We start from the raw sequence: 19,618 nt of genomic DNA on the forward strand, positions 1-19,618 counted from the left end.
CTGTTTAAACCTCCTAAAGAGGAGTGTGATGAGTTTGAAGGAAAGTGAAACTTTGTCTGAGGATTGTCTGAGATGTGAAGAATAATTTGTAGCTGAGTCAAATAGTCTGCATGGTGACGATTAAACACCGGATTGATTCAGATTATATTCACACAGTCTCACTTGCTTTATTAATTCTTAAGTCTTCATTTTGCACTCAAAATAAATAGCATATTTCTAATGTAGAATTAGTTTAATTGTATTTTTTAATGAAATAATTTGTCTGTGCTTTAAAAATACACACATGAACATTTACCCGGTCAGTACACTGAGAGCAATGTGTACATTACGTCAAGAGCCGCTCCAAAGATAAAATCACAAAGAAGAAGAATCTGAAAACATTTTAATCTCATTCAAGGAGTCTTGATCATACATAGATTGTATATTAACAAAATCAGGTTAATGTATATATGCAACTGTTTGTAATGTAGAGTTCATGGTTTAAAACAGCTTCAGTCCTTTGTCAGAGTTCTCGTCTTACAAGACCTCATACTGATCATGGTCTGATTCAGTTCATCATACTGCATTCTTTTTATAACCATGTTTTAAATGTTGAAAGATAAAAGGTTATAGAAATAATTAAATTGTAAAACAAAATAAATGTAAAAAAAATATATATATATGTTTGGATATTGTGTGATTTGGTCAATCAGGCGATCTGCATTTCAAGCTCATAGCATGTCAAAGTCAATCAGTATTAATGTGAGAGTTTGCATTTCCCGATGGATCAATAGCACAAAACTGAAACAACAGGTTTGATTCAATATTAAAATCCATCTGCAACATCTCGCCGCTCACCCAGCTGTAAGCAATATTACATTTATGTCCAATGATCTTTGCCACATCTGTAATAATGACTGTGGAAAGCTCCATTACAATATTTGACTCTGTGGTTTCTGGTCAATCTTCAGCTTTTGTTTCTGCATCACAGCCTCTAGTTCTGTGGCTTTACGTACATCCTGAGGAGAACACACGACACAAAGCGATTTAACAGAGAAATACCAGGAAACTTTGCTTTTGGCAGATTATAATAGATGATGACATATGTACTTGAATTTTCTTATGCAATAGTTTCACCAATCTCTGTGCAGCGAATACCAGAATCTCGTGTTATGTGCTTATATTGTTCTGCATAAACCAAGACTGAGCAAACAACTGTCCCAGGACACATGGACCTAAGAAGAACCTCACACAGAACATCCATAATAGCACTGGACATACCTCGAGAAGCGACTTCTGCACCATTATCTGGCTGTAAACTCTTGGACCCTCCTCTGGTAACACTGTGCGGAGCTCCTCTTTATTCAGGGAAAACAGCTGCGCTCCAGTTAAAATGCCCAGATTCTGAATTGTCCTGAAAGAGAAGAAAAATTAAATCCAAAATAAATGTATAAAATAAATTTAATTCCTCTCTTAAAATCCCAAATTCCCTCTCCGAGCTCACTGTTTTTATTCAGCTCAGCTCAGCTCAGCTCATAAACATTAGCTGGGAGACAGTTTGAACATGTGAGGGTGCTATTGTCCACATTAGCAGTATGAACTGTGGTCATAGTTATTCTGTAGTCCAGAATAACTCACTGCAGCCACAGTAGTTCTCCTCCAGTGGACCAATAAAAATCAAATTCTTAATTTAAACATGAATTTAAACTAAGGACCATCTTATTTAATAAACCGCACATTTAGATATATCTTATTCATTTTAATAGTTACACTCACTGCTGGCTGAAGCCCTTGGCGGTGAGCCAGGCCTCGACCTCAGCAGGTGGCGATTGGTAGTTCAGAGGAACGTTGGTCTCCGCCGCTCGTGGGATCACCAGTGCACGACCCGAGCCTCTTTTCCCAGCTAGCCGCTGAAGTAGCTCATCATTCATTATCAGGACTGCACAAACACACAAAACTTAATTGGTACATGTGTGTAGTCTAAGTCAGAGTCATTAGCAATCACTCATCACTTTTCTTTATTTCAGGTTAAATGCTCAAACTCCCTACTTGTTTTATCTTTTTACATGTGATATACATGTAATTTGCATATTTATCAAGACAAATCACAGAGTCAGGGGTCAGATCTCTGCTCCTACAACGACTGACATGTTCGACCATCTGCCCACCATTAACACAGATGCTTTGATCTTTGTTTCTACAAATGCTACATCCTTGATATTTTAATTATCGTAATTAGAAATTATGAATTCCTCCGTGATGATCTGTGCTCTATCCTGCAAAAAAGGTTCTTTAAAAACTAGACAGCAACATCTTGGTTTTTTGGCACCACATTTTAACAACGTATAAAACACACACTAGTGTATGAAGCTGTTGTTTCTGCAACTTTAACTGCTGAAGCTTCATTTATGTTTGCTCCTTATTTCACTCAACCTGTTTTAATTTGCTTTGTTTTTGTTGAGCTTAGATTCCAAGAAGTCATGGATGAAAGGTTGTTGGAATCCAATACATTTGTGAACTCACTACACTAACCAGACTTTATTTAACATGTATGGGTATTTACCTCTGTCATCATCTTCTTGCATTGTTGTAGATGGTAAAACCATGCTCTGAGGCCGCCCCAGTGGCCTTTTAGCTGTAGGACTGCTTCCAACTGGGCTCGATGGAGCATTAGAATAGTACTTTGTCGGATGGACATTAGGTGTCCTCTGTTTTGGAAAAGAAAGTATGGTATGAAGCAAAAAGGGATATTGACACAACAACAAAACTATGTGTACGTGTGTGTATTTATACCTTTGACTCCCTGTGTACCACTGGGTCGTCTCCTCTACCGCTGTTCACGGCAGACAGAGGCTCCAGGATGTTAAAGGGAACAAATCCTATCTCGTCGTAGCGGTTACGGCACTTCCACCATCGTTTTGATGACTCAAGTACCTAAAGAAAGATGAATCACAGTCTCAGTCGAGTTGTTTGTGGTTTTCCAAAAGTACTTGAACTTTAAAAGGTGGATCGCCACTTAAAATTTTAATTATGGGCGTCTACCTCGAGTGTTTCTCCTTGTAGCACAGAGAGTTCACTGCTGTTTCTGGCCACAAAGTCATAACTGCAGCAGTACAGTAGCTCGCTATTTGGTGGGTAACCGTTTCCATCTCTGAAACATAAATGTAATTTAATATATCTTAGAAATAGAGAAAATTACGGTTGTCGGTGGTGGTTAAGATTAAAAAATCTGTAATGTAATGTCTGACTTACACTACAGCATTGTGTTCTCCCTGCTGGGCTTGGTCCTGTTGACTTTGTGCCTCCCTACTTTTCTCTAAAGCATCTTCTTTGTGCTGCGACTCAATGGGATCCTCCAAAGACTGGCCCGATGAGTCAAACATCCGAGGCTGCCACCCATCCAGGAAGAGAGGTATGTATGGAGGAACGGACACACTGAGGTTCGAACTGTTAAAAGAGGGAAAGACGATCTTGCTAGATCAACACGAGTCGCTCTAAAATCACAATATACACACACACACATAGCTAAACACACAGACCGGGATGAAGTCCAGTTGGGTCCCAGTGAAGTCCAGAGTTCCTTCTCCTGCTCAGTCAGATGTTCCTGTAGAAGTGAAAGAGCTCCACTGGTCATAGCAGGACTAACCACTGAGGCACCCAACGCCGGCCCTCCAGTGGTTTTCACCATCTGTTATAGAAAGGATGGCTGCGGTCAGTTCAGCATCACAGAGACAGAGAAACTAGTGAATTAAACATGAGGAGGACTCACGAGTTTTAGAGGCACAAAGATGTGATGCAGCAGTTCTGGTGCGTCGGGCTGTGAGATGAACGGCTTGAGGCGGTGCTGAATAAAGCAGTAAACAGAATGATTGACATTCTCGTAAGCAGTTGTTTTATAAGAAATATTCTCATACATCTCCAGAGTTGTTTTCATTTTAAGTGATTATGATGAAGTGTATTCTCACCAGTAAACTGAGGGAGTATTTGATTTTCTGAAAGATGTCCACAAATTCTGCCTCTGATGGAGGCAAAGCTTTCACTGTCAATAAATCATCTGCACACAAGAATACAAGTAAGTACACAGGTACAGTACAATCAAAACAACCTAACCTACAACATGAGATGAAATGGGACCTTTTATTTGATGATATTTACACCTAGATACAGTATATTAAACAATATACTGTAACAGGTCACCCAAATTATAAGTGAGCCACTGTTTTAGAACATGTGGCTGACACCTGTTTTACCTGTGACACATCAACATGAAAAACAGAGAGCTATCAATGGGACAATCTGAGTAAAAAAAAAAATAGGAAAAACAATCCCAGGCACTGCACAAACACTGGACACAGCCAAAACAACTGTCTGGAATGTCCTGAAAAAGAAACAAACCACTGGTGTACTGGGCGACATGCCCAGAAAGGGTTAGCCAAGAAAAATAACAGCTGGTGACAGAAGCATTGTGAGCGCTGTGTAGAAAAAACGCATGACAACAGTCAGTGACATCACTGATGACATCCATAGTGCAGGTGAAGGTGTCACAAACCACTGTTCAAAGACTTCGACAGCAGAAATACAGAGAATCTGTTCCAATACTTAGCTTGAAGCTGTGGGTGACTCCATGTGATTTAATGTATCTTCATTCATCAAAGAAATCTCTAGAACTGCCTTTTTTCACCTAAGAAACATTGCTAAAATTAGGAGCATCCTGTCCCAAAGTGATGCTGAAAAACTAGTCCATGCATTTGTTACTTCCAGACTGGACTATTGTAATTCATTATTAATAGGATGTCCCAATAACTCATTAAAGAGCCTCCAGTTAATCCAAAATGCTGCAGCCAGAGTTCTGACTGGAATTAGCAAGAGAGATCAAATTTCTCCAACGTTAGCTTCTCTCCATTGACTCCCTGTTAAATCCAGAATTGAATTTAAAATTCTTCTCCTCACTTATAAATCCCTTAATAATCAGGCTCCATCTTATCCTAAAGACCTCATAGTTCCTTATATTCCAAGCAGAACTCTCCGTTCTCAGACTGCAGGTTTACTTGTGGTTCCTAGAGTTTCCAAATGTAGAATGGGAGGCAGAGCCTTTAGCTACTAAGCCCCTCTCCTGTGGAACCAGCTCCCAGTTCAGGTTCGGGAGGCAGACACCGTCTCTACATTTAAGACTAGACTTAAAACTTTCCTTTTTTATAAAGCTTATAGTTAGAGATGGATCAGGTGACTCTGAACCATCTCTTAGTTATGCTGATATAGGTTTGTCTGCTAGGGGAACTATATTGATAAACTGAGCTCCTCTCCTTTCTCCTGTATCAATGCAAATGCCACCATTTCATGTCATTAACTTTGTGTCTTCTCTCTCCTGTAGTTGTTTCCTCCTCTCTGTCTCCCTCTCTATGTACTTTTCTGCAGTTATCCTCGGCCTGGAGCTGTACATCTCCAGAATCCAGTTCATCTGCCCAATGTTCTTGCTGCTTGTTGTTGTTTTTGTTGCCTGCTGTTCTTTTCTCTCTTCTCTTTCCACTCACCCCAACCGGTCGAGGCAGATGGCCGCCCACTATGAGCCTGGTTCTGCTGGAGGTTCTTCCTCTAAAGGGAGTTTTTCCTCTCCACTGTTGCCTAAAGCTTGCTCAAATGGGATTGTTGGGTTTTCTCTATAATTTGTTGTATAAATATTTTCTGTAAGGTCTTAAACCTTACACTGTAAAGTGCCTTGAGATAACTTCTGTTGTAAATTGGCGCTATACAAATAAAATAAATAAAAAATTGAATCTAGGTGTAAATACCACCATATAAAAGATGACATTTGTCTCCTATTCATATTTTCATCTTAAACCTAAAGGTCTTCAGGGCTGCATTGCATATAAAGCATATAGACACATTATCAGCATTTCTTTCCTGTTATGTGTTCGGTTACCACAGTAAAATCAATTCTACCACAGATAATATTAGCTAACTAAAGGTGTGGTGTGCTTGTTTCAGCTTGCTCCAGTAGGCAGTCTCCTACAAGACAAAGCCAGTGGTAATGACTAACAACCTCATGTTCTATTTCATTATTACTACGTTCGTACATTCGTCGCATTTAGTTTTATCCAGGGTCACGCCTATGTCAGCACACACTAAACCGGGGCAACACCCAGGTCATGTTGGCAGGCCAAAACAGAGCAAACACAGATACTGTAGACACAAGCAATCAAATTACCATTTCTTTTAATTGTCAGTGTCCAGTGATGACGAGGAAACACTGTCAACCCGCCGGTGAAAGCTACTGAGTTAAGAATGTTTGAATTAGTTTCTGAAATAGTGCATTGTGCTCTAAATCTTCACGACTTAGCCTCAGCATCAGGCGCTTCTTTGTCATGTTTCTCGGCCACGCTTACTTACGACGAGATTTTTCAGAATTACCTGAAGGGTTTTTTGGCATCCTGCCTGTTGACATACTTCCAGCATGTCAAATGGTGTGCCAAAATTTTTTGTCTCTCTACAGTTCTCTGCAGCTACCCTTCTCCTGCAGCCTACATGGAGGCAACTTTTAGTAACATCCTGCAAACGGCCATTTGCATTACTCAAGAACCTCCAACGTTTTGGTTTCTTCTGCTACAGTTCCACAAACTTTCAAACACCTGTAACATTTTTAGCTTTCAAGCAATTATTTTTTTGATCTTTTTCTGAAGGCTTCATGAAGTTTAACTTCAGTTTTGCTCATTACAGATTACTGTAGGAGGATTGTTTTTTTGTCTTGACTATTTGTCATCGTAGTCTGTAGGATGGAAGAACGATTCTGACCTTCTTGGTTCTCCTTCTTCTTGCTCTTCTTGCTGCTTCTCTTCTTCCTCCTTTGGTTGAGAACACTCTGAGCCTCAGCTGTCTGCTGCAAGCGGGACATGAATCGCTCCACGTCATCAAAACAGTGGTTGAGAATCTCCTGATGAAGACACATATTGTACAGTTAACAGTTTTTTAACAATTTGTCTCGGTGACTTAAAGTAGCTGTTTAAATAATCTAGTTATTTGTAAGAATGATACTTTAATTAAGATATTAGTTAGTTAATCAACATCTAACGACTTGACACTAACATGTACTGTAATCACTCTGGTAAAGTCTTCTTCCCAGAAATTGCAGTTTTCTTTGACTTCGAGGTTAATCCCACTGTCCTTATACAAAACAAGAGTACTATATATATATTCATTTATGCTTGTACGTACCACTTCTCTCTCTGCATTCATTAGAGATGTGTGATTTGACCTGTTGGCACCATTCACTGAGCAGACAAGTAGCAAAGCAATTAAAGCAAACTTAGACATGTATACAAAACACCAAACCTGTTGTGTTAGGTTTGTTGTAAACCGCAACAAAGTCCACGTTAGATAAAAATATACAGACAACAATCATACACGTAAACCAGATGAGTATACCTTTGGTGGAATTTGTGTAGACAGAGCGGCCACCAGGAGGCTGCTCTCCTGGAGCTATCATGACCCTGACCCCTGATGGTTTTGTGGGACTCGCGGACTGACGTGGTGCAGACATCTGTTGTGTGTGGATGCAGACAGTGGAATCAAGCACATACTAACACAACACAGTGTTGATGAAAATATTTGCCTTCAAGTCACCTAACTTCTTCTTCATTGGGAATTACTGCCTTAGTCTCCTGAATGTATTAATACATGGGATTATCATGGAATATCTACATACTGATCTGCGTAATGTGAAAGATTTGGTTACACAAAACTTGGCTTATGAGAACATGCTCATCTCAACTTCATCTGTACTTGGTATAAAATGATGAATCACAGATTGATAATCCACTGGTAAGAATGTTGAGCATTTTTGTGTGCACCTGGGCATGTTTCCGTGCATGTGAGTGACACTTGACAGGAAAAACCACTGCCACTAGATGCATGGTATGCAGGTAAAACAGCTACCAAAACTTACAGAGAAACTGTCCAAGTTAAACATATGAGTTATAAGTTTTTCTCATCCTGCTGCTTTTCATATTTCTGTTATTTCCTTTCTTCCAACGTGTTCACGAAACAACACAAACAGCACATAAAACTTCTTTAAACATCAAAACGTTGCTAATAAAATGCACAGTCAAAACTCTGGGTGGAACTACATATTAGTAAGCCTTTTCAAAAAGTCACCACATAATGAAACAAAGCAGACATCCTTCATAGGACAGGTGTACCGTACCTGTCTCTCTCTCTATCTCTCTCCCTCCCTCAAAGGATCCTTCGGTCACTCGCAGTTTACACAACGTTAACACCTCAAATCTCAATGCATCACTCTACCTTTTAGTGCAGTGAAAGTGTTTAAATCCTGAGCACAGAAACCAATCCTCATGCTGAGTTGTATCCACGCTGAGTTTAGCTGTTTACACGAGTACGTCCCACCTTCCTCAGATATGCAGAAACGAGAAAAACAAGTCTGGCTTTTTCTGTGTTGCGTCCTCTCTCTCCTCTGAAGCTCTGATTCATGCGGGCCAGCTCTCTCCCTCCTGTTCTTTTCTCTGCATCTTTGTGAGCCTCTTCCTTCTTATGACAGGTATTTCTTTCAGCAGCTGCCTGTGGCTTGTGCCAAGGGCTTAATGTGATCTGCTGCACATGACATTCCAGAAATGTAATGCAGTCTTCCTCCAACTCTCCACCTTTACAAATTCAATGACATCAAGTTTCGTTCGAGACTATAACAGAGCTGATGCCAAGAAACGGCCCAGAGGTAAAAAAAAAAAAAAAAAGTCAAAAAACAAAATTACAGATCTAAATTCAAATGTTTGACTGAGGAGAAATTGTGGCCATACAGCCATCATATGTCTAATTGACTCATTTAATTATTTAATAAGAATCAAAGTGTTGTTAGTAAAAGAGATTCATTCAAAATTAGGAAACAGATGCTTTTAAAACAGAGAACAGTCTGTAAGTAAGCAACAACAATCAGGAAGACAGGTGATGTATAGGAAGAGTGGAAAAAGATGTGGGCGAAACATTTTTGTTTGCTTCAAAAATGTAGTTTGACACATGGATAGTGAATTCATTCAAACCATGTTGGTTCCACCTGCCAGTGACCTTTACAGAAGACGACAAACTGAAAGCTGTCAGTCCACTAAGTCAGAATGCTGATTATCATTTTCATTTTAAACACCTGCAGCCTGAAATTGTTGAACACTAAGAACCACTGAGAATTCAAAGCAGCCATTTGGGAAACTGAGCTGTTAGTGAACAGTGACACCAGCTGGTCTCCACAGGTCTGTCTCTGTAGCTCGCTGTGTTTGGACTGTGGGAAAATAGTGGTCAGGTGTTCACACTGAAAATAAAATGAATGATGGTATACAGTAGGTGACTGGAACAGCTACACCACAGGACTTTTCCTCATAAAGGTGGACGACACAGTGAATTAATTACTAACAGCAGCCTGTTTTTTATGGCGGTGTAATACATACAGGATTCCTTTATGCACAACTATTGTTTTATTGTGATGGTTTTAAGCAACTGACAACATTACACAACCTCCAGCAACAAGTGAAATGGGAAGTTCTGCAACTCTTACACAAAGTTCTGCAGTGTGCATCATTTCTGGTATTACATTTAGATTTTTTTATATATATTATGTGTGTGTGTTGTGTGCTGTCTTGATACAATGAGCATCGATGACAGAACCCGCTCAAGCTCTGAATGCATGTTCACTTCCTCCAGAACAGTTGTTAATGGATGAGAAATGGAGAGATACAGTGTGGACCACAAGTATTTGTATTGTATTTCTTCAGCCTCTGCAGCACATTCAATCAACTAAAACAGTGAATGCTGGATTAAAATGCCAAATATCAGCCAGTTTTAGCTTTGCGCCGACTTTAATACATATGTACCAAAGTGTAGGGGTTCAAAAGTAGTTTTTAAAGGTTTTGAGGAGGAAACATGGTGGAGAGTGGTGTTGAATTGATGTTTGATAGATGTTTGTGTGCCCCTGAATTTCTTTTTATTGCTTTAAGAATGGTTCATTTCAGCAAAGCAAGTACCTTTAATATCTTTCTATCAGATGTTTTCTTCTCTACTCACACTGCCAGTCAGCTGATGGATGTCAACACTGAGCCATGTGTGAGTACTGTACTGCATGAACTAAAGCTGAAGGACACTCAACTGCCTGAGGAACATTTAGTACTGAACTATTTGTCCTATTACATTTGCAATTTTTGTTACACTGTGTGGGAACAGGTCATTTCACACACAGTTCTTATAATATTGACGTGAACAGGTTTTGACTGTAGACTATAACGAGCTGTGGGGAGTTGAATGGGCCCTAATTTAGGCGCAGACAGTTTTCTTACTATTAGTGTAGTCTGGCCCCTTTTTCCCTGGACTGGGTGTAAAACAGGGCCTCCAGTCGGGCCTCTGCTGCAAACCACCGTGTGCCTCAATGCAGTTGGGAGCAGTAAGTGTGCGCGCAGCGTGGCACCATCTCTCTGCCCTGTTTTTAAATATCCAGTGGCTGCGCACACACTGCACCGTGTCTTCTCGTGTTGTCCAGCCCCCTGGCTTCTCGGCCACGGGTAGTTCAGCCCCTTCGGTCTTCCCACTGGCCCACTGCCGCAACTTCGGCTTCATTTTTTTTATTTTTTTTTTATTTTTTTCGCGTATTGGCGACAGAGTTTGATCCAAAGAGCCGAGAAACGCGGCCGCAAGTTGTGAGAAGTGACCGGTGGAAACTTTTACCCCTCAGTAAATGATCGATCTGCTGGTTGTAGTATTATCAAAAGCAAAAAGGAAAGTCGGAAAGAGGCAGAGTGAAAGAAGCCAACAGCAGGACTGGTGGAAACCCTACTCCTCTCCTGGACCGTGCTGTCAGCATGGTACGTCCACAACACATCGTTCTTCCTATTTAACACTTTATTATTAGGGAGCGACGCTGTTTTAACGTCATCTGCACTTAATAGTTGACTTGTCGTGTTTGCTGTTGCTTTCCTCTGATTCCTCTGATTAACTTGGACTTATTGGTTGCAGAAAGTACCGATAACATGCTTTGTCAGTTACTTAACCAGTCATGAATAGACTTAAGGCTGTGGGCTGCTTCACTTTGGATAATCTCCAGTGTGCAGCTGATTTTCTTGCAGGCTGCTCAATATGTTCAGTGACAGATAGATGTGAAGCCACACGCAGCTGACGCCCCTGAAGGAGAGAGAATAATAACTTTATAATACATTTGTCATGTAAAACATTCACTGTAGCATCCCCCAGCTTCAGATCTGTGTCATCACCATCAGTCTGGTGACATATGTCCTGTGTTTTAAGACTTTATGAACACTAGTGAGGAGCAGCATCATTTCATGTGGTGGCACATCAAAGTCTAAAAGTAGAAAAATAAACTTTTCTTCTGTTGAAGTCGTGTACATGAGCTGTCTTTGATGGTGCCCTTGTTGGTTGTTGATATTAGATTTGCCAGATAAAAATGCAAATTATGCACTGGATTTTTTTAGTTCAGGCTGTTTATTTGTTGTCTGAAAGTAAAAAGGCAACAAACAAACACTACTGTAAAACTGAACACATAAGGAACAGTATGTACAAAACTAATCCCTTCAGTTATTTTAAGTAAAATAAAGTTGAAAATAGTCCATAAATGTATCTTAGCTTGATATTATTTGTTGACAGTTTGCATTGCAGTATTTTGGCCACCCTATTTAAAATAAATGAGGCAACCAAAACATTATAACCACCTCTAAATATAATGCATCCCACCACCCACCATGACCTTCAATAATAAACATATAGTATATTTAAACCTTGTAAATGTAGAATTCATGTCAACTATGGATCATTTGGTAGAGTAGATGCTTACTGTCTGGCTCACACGTCAGTGGTTTGACTCCCAGTTCCTCCAGGCCACATCTTTCAATAAGATGCTGAAACCCTGTAGTAATGCCATCATCAATGTGCAGCTGCCCAATAACAACAGCTGTCCCCAATAATTGATTATTAAACGTTGTTGTTGTTCTTAGCTGGTGCATCGGATTGCATGAGATTGTACTGGTGTTCGTAATAATGTGGTCAGTGGGCGTACACATATACATTGCTGTGTCTTCAGGTACTGTGAGGTGTTTTTGACAGCTCTACAAAAGAAACAGCAGCAGGTTAATAATGTTACAGTGTTAACCCCCAGTAGAAAGTCAGCTAAATTAATTTCCTATATGATGGCTGCACTAAATGGCAGATTGTGCCTTGAGTCTGTGAATATTTTTCCTATATGATAATTTATCTGCTCAAAACAACATGTCTCCTGCTTCACCGTGACGCCTCTTCCCGGTGTATCTGTGCTGAAAGTTATAAACATGCATATCGTGCTTCTTTAACCTGCTCGTCAGACTGGGTTTGCTTCCAGAATATCTGAGATGCGGCAAATCATGCTCATACATGCATGTCTTAACAAGAGCTCAGAGAAACTTCCCCGTAGTGTCAAACTGTGCACATACTTCATTCTAACCAGAAACCAGAAGGCAACACAGTGAAATAAAGTACTGTGAGTAGAGATGATTTCCATGGTATATCATAGAGAACACGCTGCACTGAAGGTGGGAAAATGTGTGAATATGATTGACAGCACCTCAGGTTATGCATTATGTGTTTTGTCAGAGTATCATATGTGTATACCTGTGCAGGGTGTGTGGCCTTTTTCCTTTGTTATATGTTTGCTGAGATAGATTCCAGCCCTGAAAACATGGTAAGACATGTAGAAAAAGAAAAAAAACTATTTGATTGATGTCTGATTATATGCTACAGCTCCATTTCTGCATCTTCTTAGTGAAACTGCGCCACAGGTGACATATTTTATAAAAGAAGGCTTTAGTGTGCTGCTTCTTTGTTATCAGGTTGGATAGTGTAGTAGTAACATCGCCCCCCTCCATGCAGGAGATTGGGGCTCAAATCCTGGTTTTGGGAGGTCCTTACGCCTTACGCCTGCCTTTGCCTTGTATCTCACTTTAGATAAAAGTGTTTACTAAATGTTATCCACGTATTTTGTATTATTCTGTGGTGGCACTCGTGTTGATACATGAGGTGGCGACATGAGCACAAGACTGACAAGTGCTGAGTCAATATAACAAAAGGTTAACGTGACATTATAGTTTTGTAGATTTTAGAGAAGTTTGATAATGAATTATTCACAGTTGAAGTTACCAACATGGCATTTTATGATTAGGTCTGTTCTCTAAAGGCGTTTTGAAGGGCAGTTTCTTTTTGTGTGGCACCAAGGTCAGATCTGATTGCCCAATTTTATCACAATATACTAAATCTAGTTCAGGTATCCTGGTGAATCAGTACTAGATGGTGCTACTAGAACTTATTGATGATGATTTTAGTGATATAAAAGTAGTGATATAAAGCAGCAGCAAAACTGAGAAGCTTGGACAGTGATTTGTTTGCTTAAGGTTGTTGATTTGTTTGTATTTAGAGTCAAAATGTGGAAAGAAAACCTATTAGATTTTCTTTTTTTAACAACTATGTCCTATAAATGGTCTGACCATGTACCTCAGAGCCACCCACAGTGAGAACCAATGCAAGCTTAACACCTCCCAGTGGGTTCTCCCTCCCATTCCCACCCTCCTGTCACTGAAAACTGTCACTCCTTCACCCTGAGAGCTCCTAGTGGCCACTGCACTTCCCACTCCCCTTCCTTTCTATTTGTGTGTTCATGCGTATGTTTGTTTCTCTGTTTTACTCCTTTGTGCATGTCTGTACATTACTGAAATCACCTGCTCTATCTGGCCCTGTGTCTTGACCAACCACAAGCTCTTGTGGGTCACACACCTCTTGTACTTTTCCATTCTCACCAGCTGATACCAGCGCATAAAATTTATCTGGCAGGATTATGTCATGCTATGTTCTAAAGCCAGTTTGGCTCATGTGAAGGCATTTGGGATCTGGACCACTCATCTGAGTGAAGTTAGCTGGTGAGAGGATGACACATGTATTCTGATGATCTAATGTTATTTTGCAAATGTCCTTCCCAAAAAAGTCTAAGGTGACATTAGCATCTAATGTTTGAGTTTGATTAATTGGATCAAAAAATAGTGCCTGATTTGGTGTCATCCATGGTTGTTGGTGATATCATCAGTCTTGAAAATGTATATTTGCAGGTACATTTTTGATGAACAACTATGGTCGGTTGTTATGGTTAACCTCTGTGAGAAATATGCCAGTTGAATGGGTTTTATGGGAGGTAGCAGCAGTAAGAAAGGTTGGGTTTGCACGAGCTGCAACATAATACGGCCCTGATTTAGCTGTGAGAGAGTGAACAGTGAAGCTAAAAATAAAACAGAAACTGTTGGGTTACATTAAACTAAACAACGTGAAATTTACCAGAATCTCACTTTTTTTTCTCACTTTTTTCTTTCATGGAGCACATTTTCCCTGTTTGTTTATAAAGTTGGGAAGCAGCATGAGTTACAGCTTATACTAGTGATGGGTTAAAGACCCGCACAACACTATAACCACAAAACACAAGATTTACAGCAAGACATGAATTTTTGTTTTGTCAGTGTGTGAAGGGAAAAATGTCATTCTTCTTCTTCTGTGTTTATGTCAAGACGGAGAAGCGTTCGTTTGACAGCAGCATGGACAGAGCCTGGCTTGGCGAGGGCCAGTCTGAAACTCAGCTTACTCCAGATGCAGCTGAGACTGAAAATGGAGACCGGCCGGCATGGGACTCTAAGATCCAGTATGTGTTGGCCCAGGTGGGGTTCAGCGTGGGGTTAGGTAACGTCTGGAGGTTCCCGTACCTGTGCCACCAAAATGGAGGAGGTGAGTGTCTGCAAAGAAAGCACCGTGAAGTCCAACTCAAGTGGTTTAGTTTTCATGACACCAGTAACATTTGTACCTTTTCCTTCCCTCTCTTCAGGGGCCTTCATGCTGCTGTATGTTTTTCTTTTACTGACTGTGGGAGTTCCACTGTTTTTTATGGAGTTGGCAGCTGGTCAGAGCATTCGACAGGGCAGCATTGGTGTATGGAAGCACATCTCCCCAAAGCTGGCAGGGATCGGCTACTCCAGCTGCATTGTGAGGACTTGAGTGTTTCGTGCATGTATCTGTGTTGTATAATGTTAGATTATATGAGTGGGTAAGAGAGGGAAGCAATATGCTCTATTGTCCATGTGATTCACAGGAAACATTTGCTTTATTCTAATCACTTGGTGTGTAGACTTAAGAAAGGACGAAGACACCCTGTCTTACTCCAACATGAGAGGGAACGTGGAGCGTGGGGTGGTGCTAGCAGTTCGTTATGTAACAGTTTTCTCTACAGACGCGACAAAGCAAACATAGAGTAGACAAGGACCTTCTGTGCACATATAGCACGCAGATATATACTCGTACACTTAAGACACTCGTGCTTCTATAAAAAAAAAAACCTTGTTTGTTTTATGAAGTGTCACTTTAAAAACAACAGCATAAATATCTGCTGAATCATATCCATCTTACCATAAACAACGTTAAGTTGAGAATAACTTAAAGTCATGAAATCATTCATGAACCTTTTCTTCTCCTCTAGGTCTGTTTTTTTGTGGCTCTTTACTACAACGTTATCATTGCATGGAGCCTGTTCTACATGGGTAATTCTTTTCAGTATCCTCTGCCGTGGGAGCACTGTCCAATTGATGTAATCACCAACAGCACAGGTACAACACAGCTGATTTAGCTAAATGAGATGTTTCATACTGTAGCGACACTCTAAGTTTTCTTGTCTTGTCTATCTTGTCTTGTCTGTCCTCAATCAACAGTGAAAGAATGTGCAAGTAGCTCATCAACTTCATATTTCTGGTTTCGGAAAGCCCTCAACATCACGAATTCCATAGATGAATCTGGAGAGTTTAACTCCATCATGACGGGCTGCTTGTTAGCTGCTTGGACTATTGTCTCACTGGCTATGATTAAAGGCATCAAGTCTTCTGCGAAGGTAAAACTGCTTCACTTCATCACCCCACGGAGCACTACGCCTAGTTATTGTTATTCCAAATCTTTTCCAACAGAAATCATCCTGTACTTCTTTTTCCAAATCTTAGGTGATGTACTTCTCCTCAGTCTTTCCCTACGTGGTGCTTTTTATTTTCCTCGTCAGAGGCCTGATGTTGGATGGTGCGATGGAAGGAATCACCTATATGTTTTATCCGAAAGTACGTACAGGTTTCACACAGTGTGTTTGATCATGTTCATGTTTTATTTTCTTATTTCTTATGTCATAGATACTAAATGTAAAGTGTTAAGAGAGTGTTAAAAGGTTTTATTTTTGTGGTATTTTGTTTTTAGCTTGAAATCTGGGGTAACATACAGGTGTGGCGACAGGCTGCCACGCAGGTGTTCTTTGCCCTCGGACTGGGCTACGGCTCTGTTATCGCATATTCCTCCTACAATCCAGTCCACAACAATTGCCACAGGGACGCCCTGATGGTCTCCTGCATCAACTTCATGACGTCTGTGCTGGCCTCACTGGTGGTTTTCGTTGTGCTGGGCTTCCGTGCCAAGAACATCGCACTACGCTGCGTGGCTGAGTACGGATGTGTACGGATTCACAGTCAACAATAATGTTGGAGAAAATTGCATTTTGCAGCAGATGTTTCCTTACTTACTTTTTTTTTTTTTATTTCAATATTTTATCCTTCCAGAAATCTTGGCCTACTAAACATCTTGTCACCTCATGGATCCAGCCAGCACTGGTGGCCTTTGTTTAATGTGACAGATCCAAGCTCTGTGTCTTTATCTGAATACAGAGAGTGGTACAGTCACTACAGCACCATGGTGGCTCCTAACATCACTGACTGCAGTTTGGAGGAGGAGATGAATAAGGTAATCTTGACATTTAACAGATTTTGATTGGACGATTGTTGAAATAATTGGTTGCACTAAATCAGTAGAGGGAGTCATAAAGTATCATGTAGGGGGACAAAAACATTGGACAAAAAATTAACCCTAACCCTTTGCTGCAGGAAGACATCACTTAAATAGTGTATCATTGGTCATTGCTATCAAATCAGGCCTGTCATGAAACACTTTTATTTAGGTAGATATAGCTTTAACCTGTTGTGAGAGAGAGAGCTGCAGGTTCATGAGCTGAATATTTCAGTAAGACCAGTAAGTATGTGAGGTGCTGAGGTTCCCAGGACCTCTGAGGAATCTGGGAGCTAATGTTAAATATCCAGCAGGTGTGAGGGTAAAAAAAACATATGGAACATTGTGTGAAGTACACGTGCGTCCACGTGAAGAAAGTTGAAAATAAGCTTTGATATAGGAGTGAAAGGGGGAAACTAAATAAATAAAGGACGAGGGACTAAAAGTCATGTTATCTCACAGTGTGTATTTTATTAAAATGCCATATTAGAGGCAGTAGGGGTCCAAAGTGGATTGAGCTATGTGCTTTCATAGAATACTACTGGTTGAGCCTTTAATAACTTGCTTGTTGCAATCTGCAGTCAACATTTACATACTTTTTAGTCAGAGGTATTCTTGTTTTCTGTCTTTCTTTTGTGTGACTTCAGGGTGTGGAAGGGACAGGCCTGGCATTTATAGCGTTCACTGAGGTGATGGCCCTCTTCCCTGCCAGCCCCTTCTGGTCCACACTGTTCTTCCTGATGCTGCTCAACCTGGGCCTCAGCACCATGTTTGGGACCATGCAGGGAATCCTTACGCCTCTCATGGACAATTTTAGCTTCTTCGAGCGCCACCGGACTTTACTCACTGGTAATGCACACAAGGCTGCACAAATTCAATCTTGTGTTTCCGATTTCATATCAGTGTTAATTTTCTTTATTGTTTCTAGTGTCCAGTTGTGCCTTGGGTTTCTTGATAGGACTGTTGTTCACACAGCGCTCAGGCAACTATTTTGTGACTATGTTCGATGACTACTCTGCAACACTGCCATTAATCATCGTAGTCATTTTTGAAACAGTCAGTGTGGCGTGGGTTTACGGAACTGATCGGTAAGAACGATACGTTGTCATTATCAAATTATTGTTGTGTTCGCAATTTGGCACAATGCCTTTAATATTTTCCATCACTGCAGCTTCCTGGATGATATTGAAGTCATGCTCAAATGGCGCCCTCCAGTGGTTTACAAATATCTCTGGAAATATGTTTGTTTGTTGGCAATGGGTGGTCTACTGGCTGCCAGTTTACTGCGCATGGTCTTCAAAGGCCCCACGTACACCGCCTGGAACCAAAGCACAGTAAGACACTGCCTCACTTTACCATTGTTTAAACCTTCATTTCAGATTTTTGTTCATGCTGCTATAGCTGCTTTCAATATCAGAAATAAATCATTCATGTAAAAGTGTCTCTCTGTCTTTCAAGGCTTCTGAGATGACTCTCGAGTACCCTGCTTGGGCCCTGGCTATGATTGTCATGCTTATAGTCTTTGCCAGCTTGCCTGTTCCTATTGGCTACGTCCATTCTATGCTGAAAAACCGCAGCGACCGTAACACTCACTCAGAGGAGAGAGGCGGCCAGGAGATGCACCGAGAGTTGTACACTAAATGCAGCACCACCGAGCAGCTGGATTCCAGCTCCCAATACCGAGCCCCCTCTGAGGAAGACGAGGCTCGCCCCAGGACTGCCTTCTTGCCCATTGGCAGCGAACAATATCAACTCTTGTCCCAGCAGGAGGAGGAAGATGAGGAACAGGATACACGGGTCTGAGCATGGCTGTGGAAGAACAGTTCATTACTAATGGACAAAATGATGAACCATGCAGAGTGTACAAGAAGGAGAGAGGGAGATGGCAACATGGAAGGAGGACGGCCATGAGAAGAATTATTATTCAGAAGATGAGTCTTTGGCTTGTATCATGTCATCATATTCAGCCAACCCCTCCTTGTTGACAGTCTGAAATTATTTTAACTATTTATATTATTGAAGGACATTACCAATCAAAACTCGTACATTTACAGATTTTGTAGTTGTGACACTATAACTCCTCCTTACACATCCCTCCATACATTTTAAGAAAATAAAAACAGGTGGAAGAGGGTGCTATGTTCAGTGACACAAAGAATTTATATAAGGTTTTAGATTAGGGAATGTAACCAGCCACCAGGCTTGTCTGCTTGTTGTTACAGAGCCTGATTTCATGTGGTGGTTAAAACAGCAGAGTGAAAAGTCGGGTAAGTAGCACGAGGGGCTGGTAAATTTAGAAATAAAGAAACAAATATACTATAATGAGTATTTGTACTTAAATGACACGTATGGATTTGCATGAAAACATTCTACTTTAAGAAACTGTGATATTTCATGACTGTGTGTGTGTATGTGTGTGTGTGTGTGTGTGTTTCAGTTTGAATGTGAACTGAGTGATGTTAGTGTGTCTGTAAAATACATTTATTTTACATGATATTTTTATCATTTTACCTCAAACATCAACATAACGTTTGTACCTATTCTAAAGTGTTAAATGTAGCAGTATTGTACTGTAAAAATAGGAGTGAAATAAACCTCTAGATGGCAGCAGCCTGGTTCATTGTGTCTTACAGTGGTTTACACAGCTGCACTCAAATATGAAGCTGTCTGCGATTCAAAGACACCATTAATTTGGTCAGTGGGTGAATAACAGTTCAGCAGTTTGTTTAATCATGACAGTATAAGCTCAAGCTAATAGTTAGACTTCACCTAT

The 19,618-nt window shown here is 40.5% G+C and overlaps 2 protein-coding genes across 3 annotated transcripts; one reads left to right on the forward strand and one right to left on the reverse strand.

The window, feature by feature from the left end:
* Positions 1 to 363: 363 nt before the first annotated feature.
* Positions 364 to 8,474, reverse strand: eps8l1a (eps8 like 1a). 2 transcript variants are annotated; one of them, XM_026350641.1, is made up of 14 exons: positions 8,275 to 8,474; positions 7,399 to 7,513; positions 7,189 to 7,244; positions 6,769 to 6,907; positions 3,945 to 4,033; positions 3,749 to 3,823; positions 3,519 to 3,667; positions 3,232 to 3,426; positions 3,022 to 3,130; positions 2,773 to 2,913; positions 2,543 to 2,687; positions 1,756 to 1,918; positions 1,261 to 1,393; positions 364 to 998 (listed from the first exon to the last, which is right to left on the reverse strand). In XM_026350641.1, the coding sequence occupies exons 2-14, from the start codon at positions 7,511 to 7,513 to the stop codon at positions 912 to 914; spliced, it is 1,596 nt and encodes a 531-aa protein (XP_026206426.1). In that variant the 5' UTR covers positions 8,275 to 8,474; the 3' UTR covers positions 364 to 911. The 2 variants fall into 2 exon arrangements, with proteins under 2 accessions (XP_026206426.1, XP_026206417.1); XM_026350632.1 differs by having other exon boundaries at positions 8,177 to 8,473.
* Positions 8,475 to 10,369: 1,895 nt separating this feature from the next.
* On the forward strand, positions 10,370 to 19,445 carry slc6a16a (solute carrier family 6 member 16a). Its single transcript, XM_026350606.1, has 12 exons — positions 10,370 to 10,826; positions 14,553 to 14,766; positions 14,864 to 15,021; positions 15,512 to 15,638; positions 15,741 to 15,916; positions 16,023 to 16,133; positions 16,267 to 16,508; positions 16,623 to 16,803; positions 17,493 to 17,694; positions 17,774 to 17,933; positions 18,017 to 18,179; positions 18,304 to 19,445. Exons 1-12 carry the CDS (start codon positions 10,824 to 10,826, stop codon positions 18,646 to 18,648), a joined length of 2,082 nt encoding a protein of 693 aa, XP_026206391.1. The 5' UTR covers positions 10,370 to 10,823; the 3' UTR covers positions 18,649 to 19,445.
* The last annotated feature ends 173 nt before the right edge of the window (positions 19,446 to 19,618 follow it).

This window comes from Anabas testudineus, chromosome 8 (assembly GCF_900324465.2).
Source record: "Anabas testudineus chromosome 8, fAnaTes1.2, whole genome shotgun sequence".
NCBI lineage: Eukaryota > Metazoa > Chordata > Actinopteri > Anabantiformes > Anabantidae > Anabas > Anabas testudineus.